This window comes from Aptenodytes patagonicus, chromosome 1 (assembly GCF_965638725.1).
Source record: "Aptenodytes patagonicus chromosome 1, bAptPat1.pri.cur, whole genome shotgun sequence".
NCBI lineage: Eukaryota > Metazoa > Chordata > Aves > Sphenisciformes > Spheniscidae > Aptenodytes > Aptenodytes patagonicus.
The window spans coordinates 69080328-69093637 of NC_134949.1; the positions used below are offsets into that span (position 1 = coordinate 69080328).

The following is a 13310-nucleotide window of genomic DNA, read 5'->3' on the forward strand; positions in this document are numbered from 1 at the left end:
ACCTTTCACAGTAGATCATACAGTATGTGGCTGGGCGTAGACCTAGGAGCCGCTTGCCAAAGACTACTGATGATGCAAGTGGAATTCATCTAACAGCTCTGTAGGCTTACACCACAAGGAATGATTTATCACTGTATTATTTTAGGTATATGTTCATGAAGTTACATCAGGCATCAAGCTGGAGGAAGGTTTGCTATCTACTCTTACTTATCCCATCCGAAGGGTTAGTAAAAATGCAGCGGGCAGTGGAGGAAAGCAGATCTCTGCTTTAACGTAGCTCCAGAAGGCAACAACAGCACTGAAGATGGAGTGGCACAGACCAGGGTAGGTAATTGGGTCTTGGTTGCCAGCCCTTGCTGGAGCTCTGCTACTATGTCCTGCTACTCTTAACAGTGTAAAGCTAGCATGGATACGCCTGCTGATACTACAAACGAATCTTCATTCTGGTGTCTAGAGAGATAGACAAATACCCCTGTAGCCAAGTGTTGAGTGAAGCTGAACCCTGCTTGGTATGAGAGAAGATGTTGATAGTCAATTGCTGGTGCCATTGGTCCTGGCAGTGCGGTGGGGATGTGGCAGATTGAATTATGAGTTAATCAGTTTCGATCCAGTGACTCTTTGCTGCTAATCAAATTACTCTGTTCAGCTCAGCATTTTTTTGGAGAGTATCTACTCTTGTGCCAGTGCAGTTCAAGCGGCACACTAACGAATATACTCACTAAATTATCTTTTTCAGTGAAGACAAGCTCTAGAAGGCTTAAGCGATGCAGAAGTCTTTACTGAAGAGTTGTACAACGAAGTACATTTTGTCCTCTTTGTGAAGACTGTATCATTTTGTTTATTGTTACAAAGAGAAGTGGTACAGAAAGATGTACAGAAAACAATGGTATTCTGATTACTGTGTGGCATTAAATTTTATATGTGAGGAATACAAGTACATAAGAATTGCTTGGGTTGGTAGTTTGTGGCTGGGAGCTGTGGAGGTCTGAAAGGGCCATTTGTGTTATGTTGTGCAGGAGTTAAGGCCCCACATCAGCAATGCACGACTTCCTCTAAACTGCTGGTTTAAAAGTAACTTTTATCGAAATATTTGAAATGTCAGTGTGTTTGCTGGGAACTTATTATTTACATAGTGAAATTTCCTAGGTTTTTTTTCCTTAATGTAATTTTTGATTTGTAGTTGCCTGAAAGGCATGGTAGCAACCAAATCATTCGCTCCTCCTTCAGTACATTCCTGTTAACTTCAAACGACTGCTCTTGTAAGAAGGAAAGTGCTTGGTTTTGGTTTACTAATACAAAAGAGGAACATGATATAAATAAACTAGATGACTCGTGTGTGCCAATGCTTTGTTAACCTGAAAGTTCCCGATTTGTGTCAGTGTTCACATGGGCTCTCGCTGCTCCTCTGGCTGCTGTACAGCCTTGATTCAACAGCAGCAGCCGCAGTCACGCCTGAAATGGCCATAGGATAACGATCATTTTCAGGGCAAAGGCTGCAAATCCCATTTCTTTTAAATAAGGGAGAGCACACGCTTACATGGCAGTTAATTGCATTTTAGGGTGCCTGGCCAATTAATGCCTTGTCAGATGACCTAAACTGAGGAAAACCCCAAACCCTCACTTGTTCATGCAGTACTCGCATACACGGAGTTACCGTTGCCCACAATTTTAAAGAATTTTAAAGGCTGTTTGAAAACACGAAGTTAAATATTTAATACATTAAATAGGTGTAAAATAGGACGTCAAGAAACAAGCAATGGGAGTGGACTCGGCGTTTTTTGAACCTCCTGCGGCCCAGCCCGCCCCGGCCAGCAGCTCCCCCCAAAGCCGCCCTGAGGGCCGGCCGGGGGGAGGAGGGGGCGGCTGCGCGCCCCGCCGCCGCCCCGGTTTGGAAAGAGCAGGAGTTGGGGGGCAGCCTCGCTCCCCCACACCACATCGGTCCCCTGGCCCTGGGCGCTACTGGGCACGCTGGGAGCCTCCTTCCTTCCCCGGGGGGAAAGCCACGGGCAGCTCCCCCGGCCCGGCCCGGCGACGCGCCCCTCCGCTGAGGGAAACTACAACTCCCGTGACGCTCCGCGCGCAGCGCGGCGCACGACGGAAGCTGCCACCTCTCCGAGGCTGCGGAGCGGGGAGGAGGCGAGCCGCTTCCCCAGCGCGGGCGTGCGCGCGTGCGCAGGGCGGGCGCGGAAGGGGGCGTGGCCGGCGGCGCTGGCCCTCCTCCCCCTCTCCTGTGTGTCGGTTTCGGGCTCCCGTCGCCATTTAGCGCGGAGACGTCCCCGGGGCGGCCGCGGCGGCTCCCGCTCCCTCCTCCCCGCCGCGGCGCGGGGCGCCACCCGGACTCGGCTCACCTGTGGCGGCGGCGGCGGTGGGCGGCCTCCGGTGAGGAGAGGCTGCGAGCCGCGGGCGGGGGGCAGGAGGAGGGTTTCCGGCTCCGTGCGAGGCGGCGGCGGCGGCGGCCGCCGCTGTTGGAGGGAGCGCGGCCCGGCCGCGCGCGGGCGGTGGCTGCCTGCCGGGAGGTGGAGGCCGCGGCCGCCATGGGCGCCCCTGTGAGGCGGGGCTGAGCCCCCGGGCCCCTTTTCCCTGCCCCCTCGCCGAGTTGCGGGCGCTGGGCCTGCCCAGGCCTCCCCCACCCGGTGCGAGTGACTGAGCGCGGCAGCTTCCTTCGCGGCCGGCGTGCGGGGCCTGCCCCCCTCTCCCTGCCTCGCTTCCCGGCCCCTTCCCCGCCCCGCAGGCCCTCGCTCCGGCGGGCACCCGGACCTGCCCCGCTTTCTTTCCATCGCCGGGGAATAATCGCAGCGCGCTCCTCTCGCCTTAAAGCAGCCGGGCGAGGCACCGGCTTCTCCCCGGTCGGGGACCTGCCTCGGGGCGCCTCTCTCCCCGCCCGGGCCCGGTGCTTGGGTTTTTCCTTCCCTTGCCGCCCCCATCCCCGCGCCCCGTCTTCGCTCCTGGTGCTCCATGTCGGCCCCGCTGCCCGGCTCCCCGCTGCAGGATGGATGCAGACACTGACCGGGGACCCACCCCGCCGGCCCAGCCTCCCCAGCAGCCGCCTCCCAGCTCCGCCGTAAGGAGCCCTTGGGACCCTCCTCTGTTGCAGCTGCAACGGCAGCCGCGGACAGGCGCGCTCCCCGCTCAGTGACCGGCCCCTTCCCTCGCCTCCCCCCCGCCGCTGCCGCCTCGCCCTAGCAGCGCTCCCCCGGGACATGATGTCGGGGGGCGCCGCAGACAGCGGCACCCCGGCCCCTCGCTTCCTGGCTCCCCCACCGCCGCCGCCCAAGAACGGTTCCAGCTCGGACAGCTCCATCGGAGAGAAGCTGGGAGCCGCCGCCGCCGACCACGGAGCCTCCGGGGCCGGTGGAGCAGGCGGTGGAGCAGGGAGCGGAGGCCGTAGTGAGGAGTACCGGCGCCGCCGCCACACCATGGACAAGGACAGCCGAGGGGCGGCAGCCACCGAGCACCGCTTCTTCCGCCGTAGCGTGATCTGCGACTCCAATGCTACAGCCTTAGAGCTACCCAGTTTGCAGCCCGCAGCGCCCTCGGCCCCTGTCTTGGGAGGCAGTGCCGCTCCGTTGGTCTCTCCTCCTGAGTGTGCCAGCCGGACCTCTTGCATTGCTGTCAGTGCTGCCCAGGCTCCCTTGCTGCTGCAGCCACCGCCGCCGCCTGCCCCGCTTCCCTTCGAAGGACGGTCTGCTCAGGAGCCCCCTGCCGCGAAGGATGCCGCCCCGCTGCTGCCCAAGGAGGAGGAGGATGAGGCAACTGCGCTACCCCCCACCAGTGCCGCTGGCATCACGTCAGCTGCCAGCCGGGAATTTGACGAGCGGAGAACACAGCAGGAAGACATCGAAGAGCTTGAGACCAAGGCAGTGGGCATCTCCCCGGATGGCCGCTTCCTGAAGTTTGACATCGAGATTGGAAGAGGCTCTTTCAAAACTGTGTATAAAGGACTGGATACGGATACCACTGTGGAAGTCGCCTGGTGCGAGCTGCAGGTAAAATAAATAAAAATTGTGAATTACCAAAGCACAGTCACTCTCCCAGGTGCTAGGCTGTGTGCTTGAAGGAGGTAAAATCCATCAACTCGAGGTCTGCTTTATTCAGACAGGGAACTGCAGACCTTACCTGAGGCACTCCTTTGGAAGAAAGGTGCAGCCTTTCCTTGGAGTCAGTTTGCCTTTTAATTCTTTTAAATACTCTGCTCTCTGAAGAATTTTTTAGCTTTATCATCAGAAAATGTACTACGGTTCTGTTTCGTATAGCATCTTGCATTTTACGCCTCTAAAAGGTAACTTGGAGGATTGTAAAAATACTTGTACACAGCCTCAGGGAGGCTGAAGGAAGATGTGCCCATTACAATATAGGTGAATGTCAACTTGAGCTAGCCTTAATTTTTCAGAATTTGTGTAGGTGTTTTTCTCAGAAAAAATAAACTAAAATGTTAATTTCACAGACATTTTGTATGTTTGTGGCAGTGGATTCTTGTAGGAGGTAACCCTAGAATATACACAAAGTCATGTAGTGCATCACATTGCTTAGTTTTGCAAAGCTATTTTTTCATTCTAAGTTCTAGGGTTCTCACTTGATACAGGCACAAGGAAGAAAGTAATTGTTTCCTTTCTGAAGCTTTAAAAAAGCCCCCTGAAGTTTAACCTTTCCAAATGACTGGTGGAGTAAACTGGACTAAGACACTGCTCTTCTGCCAAGTTTCTAGCCTGAGCAGAGCCAGAGTTCTGTAGAAGCCCAGTCTAACGATGGCAAGAACACCCTTGGTTCCACGTGAGTCAGAGCTTGTATAACCGAGACGCAGGGTGCTGTGCGACAACCTTAAAAGAAGTGGGAAGAGCTTGGAGTACCAGGAACAAATACCTGGTGTACTAGTTTGTTTTCAAAGCCTCAGCATTAAATTAAAAGGATAGTGCTTGTTTTTTAGTGTTGGGTTTTGGTGCGGGGTTCACGTAGTATTATTGTGTGTGTTCCCATCCATTTTAGGGCAGACAAAAGAGCATTGGGTCAAAATCCCAGAAGTCTTTGAGGGGTTTTTAAGCAGTTAGCTGCTCACAAATGACTGATTGCAGTAACTGCACCAAAACTTTCTTCCCCTCAAAAGCAATTTTATATCTATTCCAGTCAAACTGAGAGAATTTATTGAGAGATTTCTCGATTTGTATTCATATTTGCTTTTGGATGATTGCTCAAGCATTCTACCGGTATCTTGGTTGATTATGTTATTGCCATTATTCTATGCTTACTGACTGTGGAAGTAAGCTTCCATTTTTCTTTGTGACCCTTAAGCGTGCCTTGCTCCTCTATGCTAGCTGTGTACTTACTGTGGTCATCTTCTGAGCATTAATTTTAGGTAAAAAAAGTGAAATTATCCAGTGTTGGGCTCTGCTTAAACTGTTCATGTGCAGTTTGAACCGAGAGGAGATTAATAATCTACCAAAATTATGACTTTTATTTGAAATTTTAATCTTTGCAATTTTGGAGTTCCTTGACTTTAACCCCTGAAATCCATTTTAATCTTTACTTACTGATCAGAAACTAAAGTCAGCTTGGCATCAGTCACTTCGCTGACATTGCCTCTCTTGAAGTGTCTTAATCATCATCGGTAGCATGTGGACAAACTGTCTAAAGAAGCACCTTCTTTGAAGTAATTTAATGAAGAAGCTCATTTATAAAGGGCATGTTGCTGAGCTTTCAATTGATTGAAGAATTTCATGAGTAGTATTTAAAATGACAGATTGCAAAAAGTATGAATGAAAATATTTGTAAGGGGGAAATATTTGATGTTTTGCTTGGAGGTTAACTATGTTACAAGAGTGCCTTGTGGGTTAAATTATTTGAAGGCTGTAGTTTTCCTCTCATAAGGAGACTGTGTACAAAATGACAAGTTTGAAACAGCAATATAAATTTTATAGCTGTTAAAAGTATTTGCTAAAGGAGCTAGACTCTACAGCTGCTAGAATATTTTAAGAGTAAGTCCTGTTTTATTGTTTGCATTTAGAAATAAAAGGAGGAACTTGGTATTTGTTGGTATGATGGGTACATCCTCTTCTTTCTCTAAGAAAATGTAAGTGTTGACAAGTTAGTGATGTTCGTTATGTGTGATTTGTATCAAAATACAATCTGGATTCACAAAGATGGACTGAAACTTAAATGTCATTGGTTTTCCAGAATGCCATGGTTTGAGGATTGGTGAACCTTCAAAGCATAATTATTTTATTAGGGAAATATGAACGATTTTCTTCCATGTTATATTACACCAACCATAACTAACTGATGATTACTTTTAATTGTATTGAAATAATGTTCCTTAGCAATAGAAGAGCTTTTCTTCTCTGTATTCATGCTAGCAAGCACAGGCATCCTAGGTGTCCCACCTCTCTAGAGTCTTCTAAACAGTGATACTGTAGTGCTGCCGGAATGAGGCTGCTTAGCATGATTATGCAGACTAAGTTGTTCCTCTCATGGCTTGTCCAAAGTTGATAAAGGTGTATCACAATTCTTGATTGCAAAATGTATAACAGAATGGGGTGAGAACAGTTTGTAGTTTTGCAGAGTCTTTGGGCATGTGTTCTTTTAAGGCTCTTCTAGTATACCTCGAATGCTTCAGTTTCTTTAAAATTCTGTTGTTTGGAAGGAAGCAAGATGCCAGCTGCTTTCAACTCAGTTAAACTACAGCGTTTAAGTATTGGAGCAAATTCTGTAGTAGGAATCTTGTGGATCAAGGACAGCACAAAAGACTTCGTGATGGTCTCTGGCAGAACGACTTTTTAATGCTGAATAATGCAACTATACCTAATTTTTATGTATGTGCTCTGTAGTGATATAGTGTAAAATCTGAGAATATCAGTATGTTTCCTTTCGAAGGGAGTTTGGGTGCTGTTTATCAAATGCAGCTTGGGTTTCCAAGTTGCTGCTGATACTCTGGAGAATATTGCTCCATATCCTTAAGAAGGCTCTCGAACTGCCTTGTAATGCCCCATATGCTTGATGTTGTGAACTGTGGAGGAAATAGGAGAAAGAGCTGAAATTCTATGGGTGACCTAATGGTGGTGTTAGTATCTCCAGCAAGGGAGGTCCTGGCCAAGACTCTAGTTTTTCTTGATCTGTGGAAGATGGGAAGATTTGATTTGAAGGAATTGAGTATTTCAAGGTTGCTATAGATGTGCAGCAAAATCCTAACAAAGGTGTGACTGATGCACTATCCTAGTTTACTTTGTGGTCTGTCTATATGAAGCAAATTGTAACTGAATCTAGTTTGAATATTGGATGCAGGTATTTAAATGTGAAATATCTGCCCTGCTGTGAGCATAGTGGAGCTGTGAAGACCTGAGAAGCAACTGCTTAGGGCCAGTGCTCAGCTTCAGTTACTGCAAGGAAATTGTTAGTGTAGTGTTAGCCTTCAACACTTTTATTCCCATTGTATATATTCGTCTCAACTCTAGTTACTCTGAGTCAAGTGTGCCTCCTACTGTTGTCATTAGCACATCTCATAAATTGAGTGAAGTGGTAGTTGGAGTTACTGCTTTAATGATCTTTAAGTAGAAGTTGTCAAAAGTGGTTACTGCTGCTGTTTTCTATTTTAATTTAAAGTGACTCTTCCTGTACAATCGTGTTACTGGTTAGTCTTTTTAAATTACATTTCTGAGCAGTAAGTCTTTTGTCACCTCTGTACAATTTAGGTAACATTGTGGCTAAAATGTGATGCCTTTTCCTGTTGCATTAAGTTTATCTAAGCAAAGTAATACTCTTATGCTTAAGGTAGCAAGTCACATAGTTGACTGTAAAAGCCAAATGTTAGGGGTAATGTGTCATCCTCTGAGTCCCTGTTTCAGTTTGAATTGGTTTTAAATCAGGGCTGTCATTTAACTTCTGGTTTACAGAACAATACAGGGTGGTGCAGTCGCTTGCTGGACTGCAGAATCTTGTGTCTAGAATTATTGCGCTGGGTTCTGTCATTCAAATTAGTAACTCTTCAAATATGAAAGTGCGCTTGATGATATGGAAGGTAAATTGGGCTCTTTTTTTTTTTTTGAACTATATATTGTCAAGCATTTGAAGACTTACCTTCTTTCATTTGAACAGTGTCTTCTCTTAAAGGAAGCACGATTTAGAAACTGTTAGTAGAAAGATATTTACATCAGTTGAAAACGCATTCCTGGTAAACTGTGCATTGGAGAACAGCACTGCTTATGTGGTATGTGCGGTATCACTCCTGTCCTTTGTATTTCTTTGACAGAAAGGGTAGGTTGGTCAGTCAACAGTTACAGTTCATGAATGCATCTTCTTGCTGGTATGTCACTTTGTCATTTTTACTCTGGCTTCAGAGCAGTGTTAGGTTATTGTGTTTAACATGCGAGCTGCTGAAGGGGAAAAGGAGGTTGAGGGCTGTCTCTAAGCGAGATAGAGCTTCTGGGGGTAAGAAATGGGTTCGAGAGGTGAAAGTGGTGCGAGAAGAGTATGTTGTACTCATTACTACTTTGAGGGGAAGCGGAATGTGAATTTGGTTACCTTTTAGTTATAAATCTTCTGGGTAATAAGCTAGTGTGGGTTATGTGTATGCAATTTTGTTGCAGACTGTTAACTGTAGACCAAGTGTAGTGTACAAATGCTCCCAACTTAGAAATGGATTTCTCTTTACATAGGCAGTAGCAATGAAAAAACAGTTGAGAACAAACATAATGCCATAACCAAATATGACCCATGAGATTCTGTAGTGCACTCTGGTAAAAATGATAATGCAACGGGTCATCACTTTGTTACAGGAAGTAGTGAGGTGCTAAATAATATTTCCATATGTCAGAATTTTTCTGAGTGTAACAATGTATAGAAGTTAACTTAAAACTCACAATACAGGAAGTTGCTTGGATATGATGTATATCTTCACTTTTAGTGACACTTCAGATTTAACTATACCTATCTTTATCTCTTAGACTTAAAGCTTTATGTAATACTGATTTTTAGGTCAGCAGACAACAATGGAATGTAGTTTCTATACTCTGGAGTATAGGCTCCACTGCAGGCTCACCATGATAAATATCAGCTTACTGGAGTCAAAGTATAATTCTTAAAAATCTCTTTGCTTTCTGGACTGGCTGAGCTGGGAATGTTTCAGAAGCTGCATGTTCAAGTCTGACAACCAAACAAGGTCTCGTAACACGTAACTGTGGCATCCTGTAGTCTTCTTTGTTTTAAAGCTGGTTGCATATTGCTCACTAGGAGGCCTGACTGCAAAGGTGCTAGCTCTGATGCACAATCGTTTAGCTACATTAAAGCAAAATGGAAAACCAGATCAAAACCTTTGTGCAGTGAGAGGAAGCTGAGGAGCGTGGACCTGGAATTCATCTGCCTGTTAAGTGCTACTGGAAAACAATTACATTCTGCTAGTTCTGGAGGAACAGTCAACATCCTGAAACAAAGATACATTCTTTGAAAGCTCTAACTGTGGTTTAATTCTGAATATTTTAAAATACATTTATAAAAACTTCTACTGAAACAGATCAAGCTCAAGTCTAATCCAGTATGGTGACTCCCATGCCTACCCTGTACTTCACATCAATGTTTAAAATAACTCTACTAGTCTGTAAGCATAACGATATGTGGCTACAGCCACTGTAACAGCAGCAGTGTGCCTCCCATTCATGACCACTTCTGGGTCAGATGCATAATTGTCACAAATGTAGATTAATAAAGGTATGTGACAATCTCTGTGAACGCCATTCTGTCCTTATTAGCTCTTTTTCTGTTCTCGGCTCTACAAATTACAAAATACTGAAAGCAAAAAATCTGTAAAACCGTAAGTGTGTAATTGGTTTATAACACTTTCAGGTTACACTGGATTTCCAAGTGTCTTCAAGTGTGCACACATAGGGAGCTTGAAATTTTGTGCAGTAAAGTCTAAATTTTCTGTTGGTTTTCCATGTCATGGGGTAGAACAAATTACAGGTACTTACTGGCTTCAAATCTCTGATGTGAAAATTTCTCCTTTGGCTAAGGAACAAAACCCAGCCATATTCCTGAGTGTTTGTGCTGTAATTGATACAATTGACAACTTGATAAATGACATGGGAAAGGAGCCAGACTAATTACCTGCAGAAGTATAAACAGTGGTCAGGCTCCCTCAGACTTTACAAAGGTGACCCTGAAAGAGAGAAGGGAGCTTTAAAGTACATTCTGGAGCTGCAGCTGTTAGGAGACCTCTACTTAGGAAAATAATCTTACCTCAAAGGGATATCACTTTTGGAGGTGGCTGTGGTTCAATTTGTAACTGGCTGGTTGCGAGGCAATAAATACAATTGGGTAAGTACATTCTGAAAATGCAGTATTTCTTGTGGAAATAAACAGGTTCTTATTTGTCAGTTCGGGTGGGTTTGAGAGCTGCAGAATTAAATCTCTTAAATGAGATTTGGTTTGGGCTGTTGTGGTTTAAAATAGAAACGCTTAGCTTCATAACTAAACTTTTGAGGGCTAAGGAAAAGTATTAGGACTATAATCTTTCTTTGAAAGGGGAAAAAAAAACCCACCTGATAAAAGTCCCTGGAGACATCCTGTATAGAGTCCTTTGAGAGCTGTCTAGCAGAGTAATAAATAAAACAAGCAGTAATAGATCTGTGGTAGTCTCCATGGGTGCAGTGCATGGTGCAGTGTAGATTCAGTACCTTTTGGTTAGCAACATCCCCCCGGGCCACATATCCTTTTTCTTATTTTGTCATTTTTTTTGTTTCATACCAGCAGCTTGTTGAACAGCACAGCTCTGACTGTCACCCAGGTTCTCCATACTGCATGTGACAAAGTTTGTGCTAAGCAGTGGCAGCCTTGATGCTTCCTGTCATGCATCTCTTCAGAAACTCTCGCTTCCTGTAAAGATTAGCAATGCTTTTTTTTTTTAGATCACTAATTGGTTCTTCCAAATCATGATTGAGTTGAAATAAAAGTTGAGTATTTCTCTGTTTCAGTCTTCAAGTTCACATTTTCAAGCCTGTCTTAGTCTTGAGAGTTATTAACTTATGAAAAATGGAAATGCAGACATAATGGCTGTAACATTTGTGCTATAAGAAAAAGAATAAATATCATGCAAGTTTGCAGTGCTTCCGCAGCTGGGCATAAAACTTTTTCTCTTGGCAGAGCATGTGTGTTTTTTTTTAATAGCAGATGGTAGAAAGTTGCTGTTTTCGACTCTTAAAACTTTAGATAATGATTCCATGGTTTTAACTTGATCATGATGTGTGTATACCATGTCTGGAAAAACACTCTTCCAGTATGCTTGAAACAATTCCTATTCTAAATAGCTGGATTTGTAGTGCTGCTTGAAAATCGATTTCTCAGAGTAGTTGAAGGCTTTTATCTAACATGAGGCATCTGAAAATCTCTTCAGATACGATGTTAAAATTCTTGTCCTAACAAATGAGACTCAACTTTTTATACTGGCTTCATAAGTATTTTTGTGGAAGCTGCTTACAGTCCCCAGGACTTTCTTCTAGCTGATTTTCAGAATGATTCAGGCTATGTACTGAAACTTAAACAGTGTTTGAATGTCTGGTCAAGATACTACAGATAGCCTTCTTTCTACCTTACTTCCAACTTTCTCAGCATATTCAGAAATTGTCATACCAGCACTTCTCAATGTGTGGTTTTGGTTGCCCTCATTATTCCCCTTGGGAGAGCCAGGGGAAGTGAAGAGGTGACTAGGATTGAATCTGTGGCTCACTTGAGGTCATCCTTGAGAAAGGGAGCTTGCTCATTTCTTGTCTTATGGGCACAATCTGCAGAATGCTCCTTAACTCCATGCAGCAAAGGATAAACTTTGTGTTAATGATGTTCTGTGCTATGTGATGCTATCCTCTGAACCCAAAAGGAGATCCTTGCAACAAGATCATCACAGATGTTGCCAAGTCGTCTTTTTTCTAATAAGCCAGAGTAAAATAACTGGAATGGAATACAGTGACCAGAACATATTCTGAACATAGCTTATGTTCAGAATTATATTCATTATAGAATATTCAATATTCATTATAGAATATGTTTGGTTCCCAAACATATTCTGAACTTTTCACCTGGTGATGACAGGTGCATTGCACATACCCAGATTATTCCAAAACACTTCCAGATTTGCCTGGGTAATTCCTAGCAGCACTGTATGTTACTTTGCATGGCTCACAAGCAACTTAACATGCTCTTAGTTTATTCTTCAGCAAAGGAAACTGCAGCCAGCTAAAAAGTAGACTTGTGTTGGTATTTTTTGTCTTCCAGAAGCTGTTTAAGTATTAATATCTATGTAAAGCAGTAAGCAATTTTTACAAGGATAACTCATTCTAAATCACTCGGGGAGGCAAACTTACCAAGCTTGGATTTATCGTTTTAGGTATAAGCAGAATCTTTGGAATTGCTACCTACATTCTTAGTTTAGAAACCCTGCAAAAAGTATGTTTATACTTGATGGCCATCTATCTTGTAACTAAAATATCTATGAGCTTTTAAGTGATGTGTCAATGACACTGGAACTGATGCTTTGCCCAGGCCTGTGTGTTTTAATGTAGGGGATAACATTTCTTTTTGTACTCAGTGTGCCCAAGAATATGAGTCTCAAATCATCCGGTTCATCTATTGCCAATAGTCTGGGCAGCAATTCTCTGGAGTATCTGTTCTCAGGACAAGATCACTATGGTGCTTTTCAAGTCTTCCTTTCATGAGTGGTTAGCAGGACTCCTTTTAGCACGTTACCAGTAAGATTAAAACAAAGAGGAAGCTTTGGCAAGTCTGATAACTTGTGATGTGGATGCTGTATTTTGAGCCATAGTTCAGAATGGTTTGGATCCTATTGCCTCTGTTAATAAGCAGTCATTGATAGAAACTTTCGATAGCTAGCCACTGAGCAGCTATTTTTATGCTTTAGGACAGCTGATGGTGTGGAAAATAAGCTTTATTAGACCCCTTATATGAGGGAGAAGCTTTGTTGTTTCTGTTTAGCTGTTCTGGATCTTCTTTTTCATCTGGATGGTTTCAGCCATTCCTAATTTCATTGCATCAGTAGCTGAAGATAGTGGGTTCTAATAGCAGATTTGGGGCTAGCAACAGATAGCAAAAAAACTACAAGTGGAAAAACTCATTTAAGTGATTAGAGTTTATTACCACCATTTAGAAGAATTTGAAAAGAATAGGAATACTGATCTTTTTGTAATTGGGGTAAATCTGAAACAACTATGTAGGAATGCTGACCTAAACGGAAGACAGTACAAAGCTGATACCAACAACTATGTGCATTTTATCTGGTTTTGGCCAGTTAATATAGCCTCATGATAGTTTAAGACTATCCA

At 44.4% G+C, this 13310-nt stretch overlaps 1 protein-coding gene across 9 annotated transcripts in view; it reads left to right on the top strand.

The window, feature by feature from the left end:
* Window positions 1-2537: 2537 nt before the first annotated feature.
* The window catches only part of WNK1 (WNK lysine deficient protein kinase 1), a 108642-nt gene continuing 97869 nt past the window's right edge, over window positions 2538-13310 (top strand). For 7 of the 9 annotated variants that reach the window (XM_076341074.1, XM_076341093.1, XM_076341083.1 and 4 more), the window contains exon 1: window positions 2538-3986. In XM_076341074.1, coding sequence (XP_076197189.1) covers window positions 3201-3986 — 786 coding nt within the window. In that variant the 5' untranslated portion in view covers window positions 2538-3200. The remainder of the gene's footprint in view (window positions 3987-13310) is intronic. The other 2 variants (XM_076341142.1, XM_076341152.1) reach the window with 1 other exon arrangement.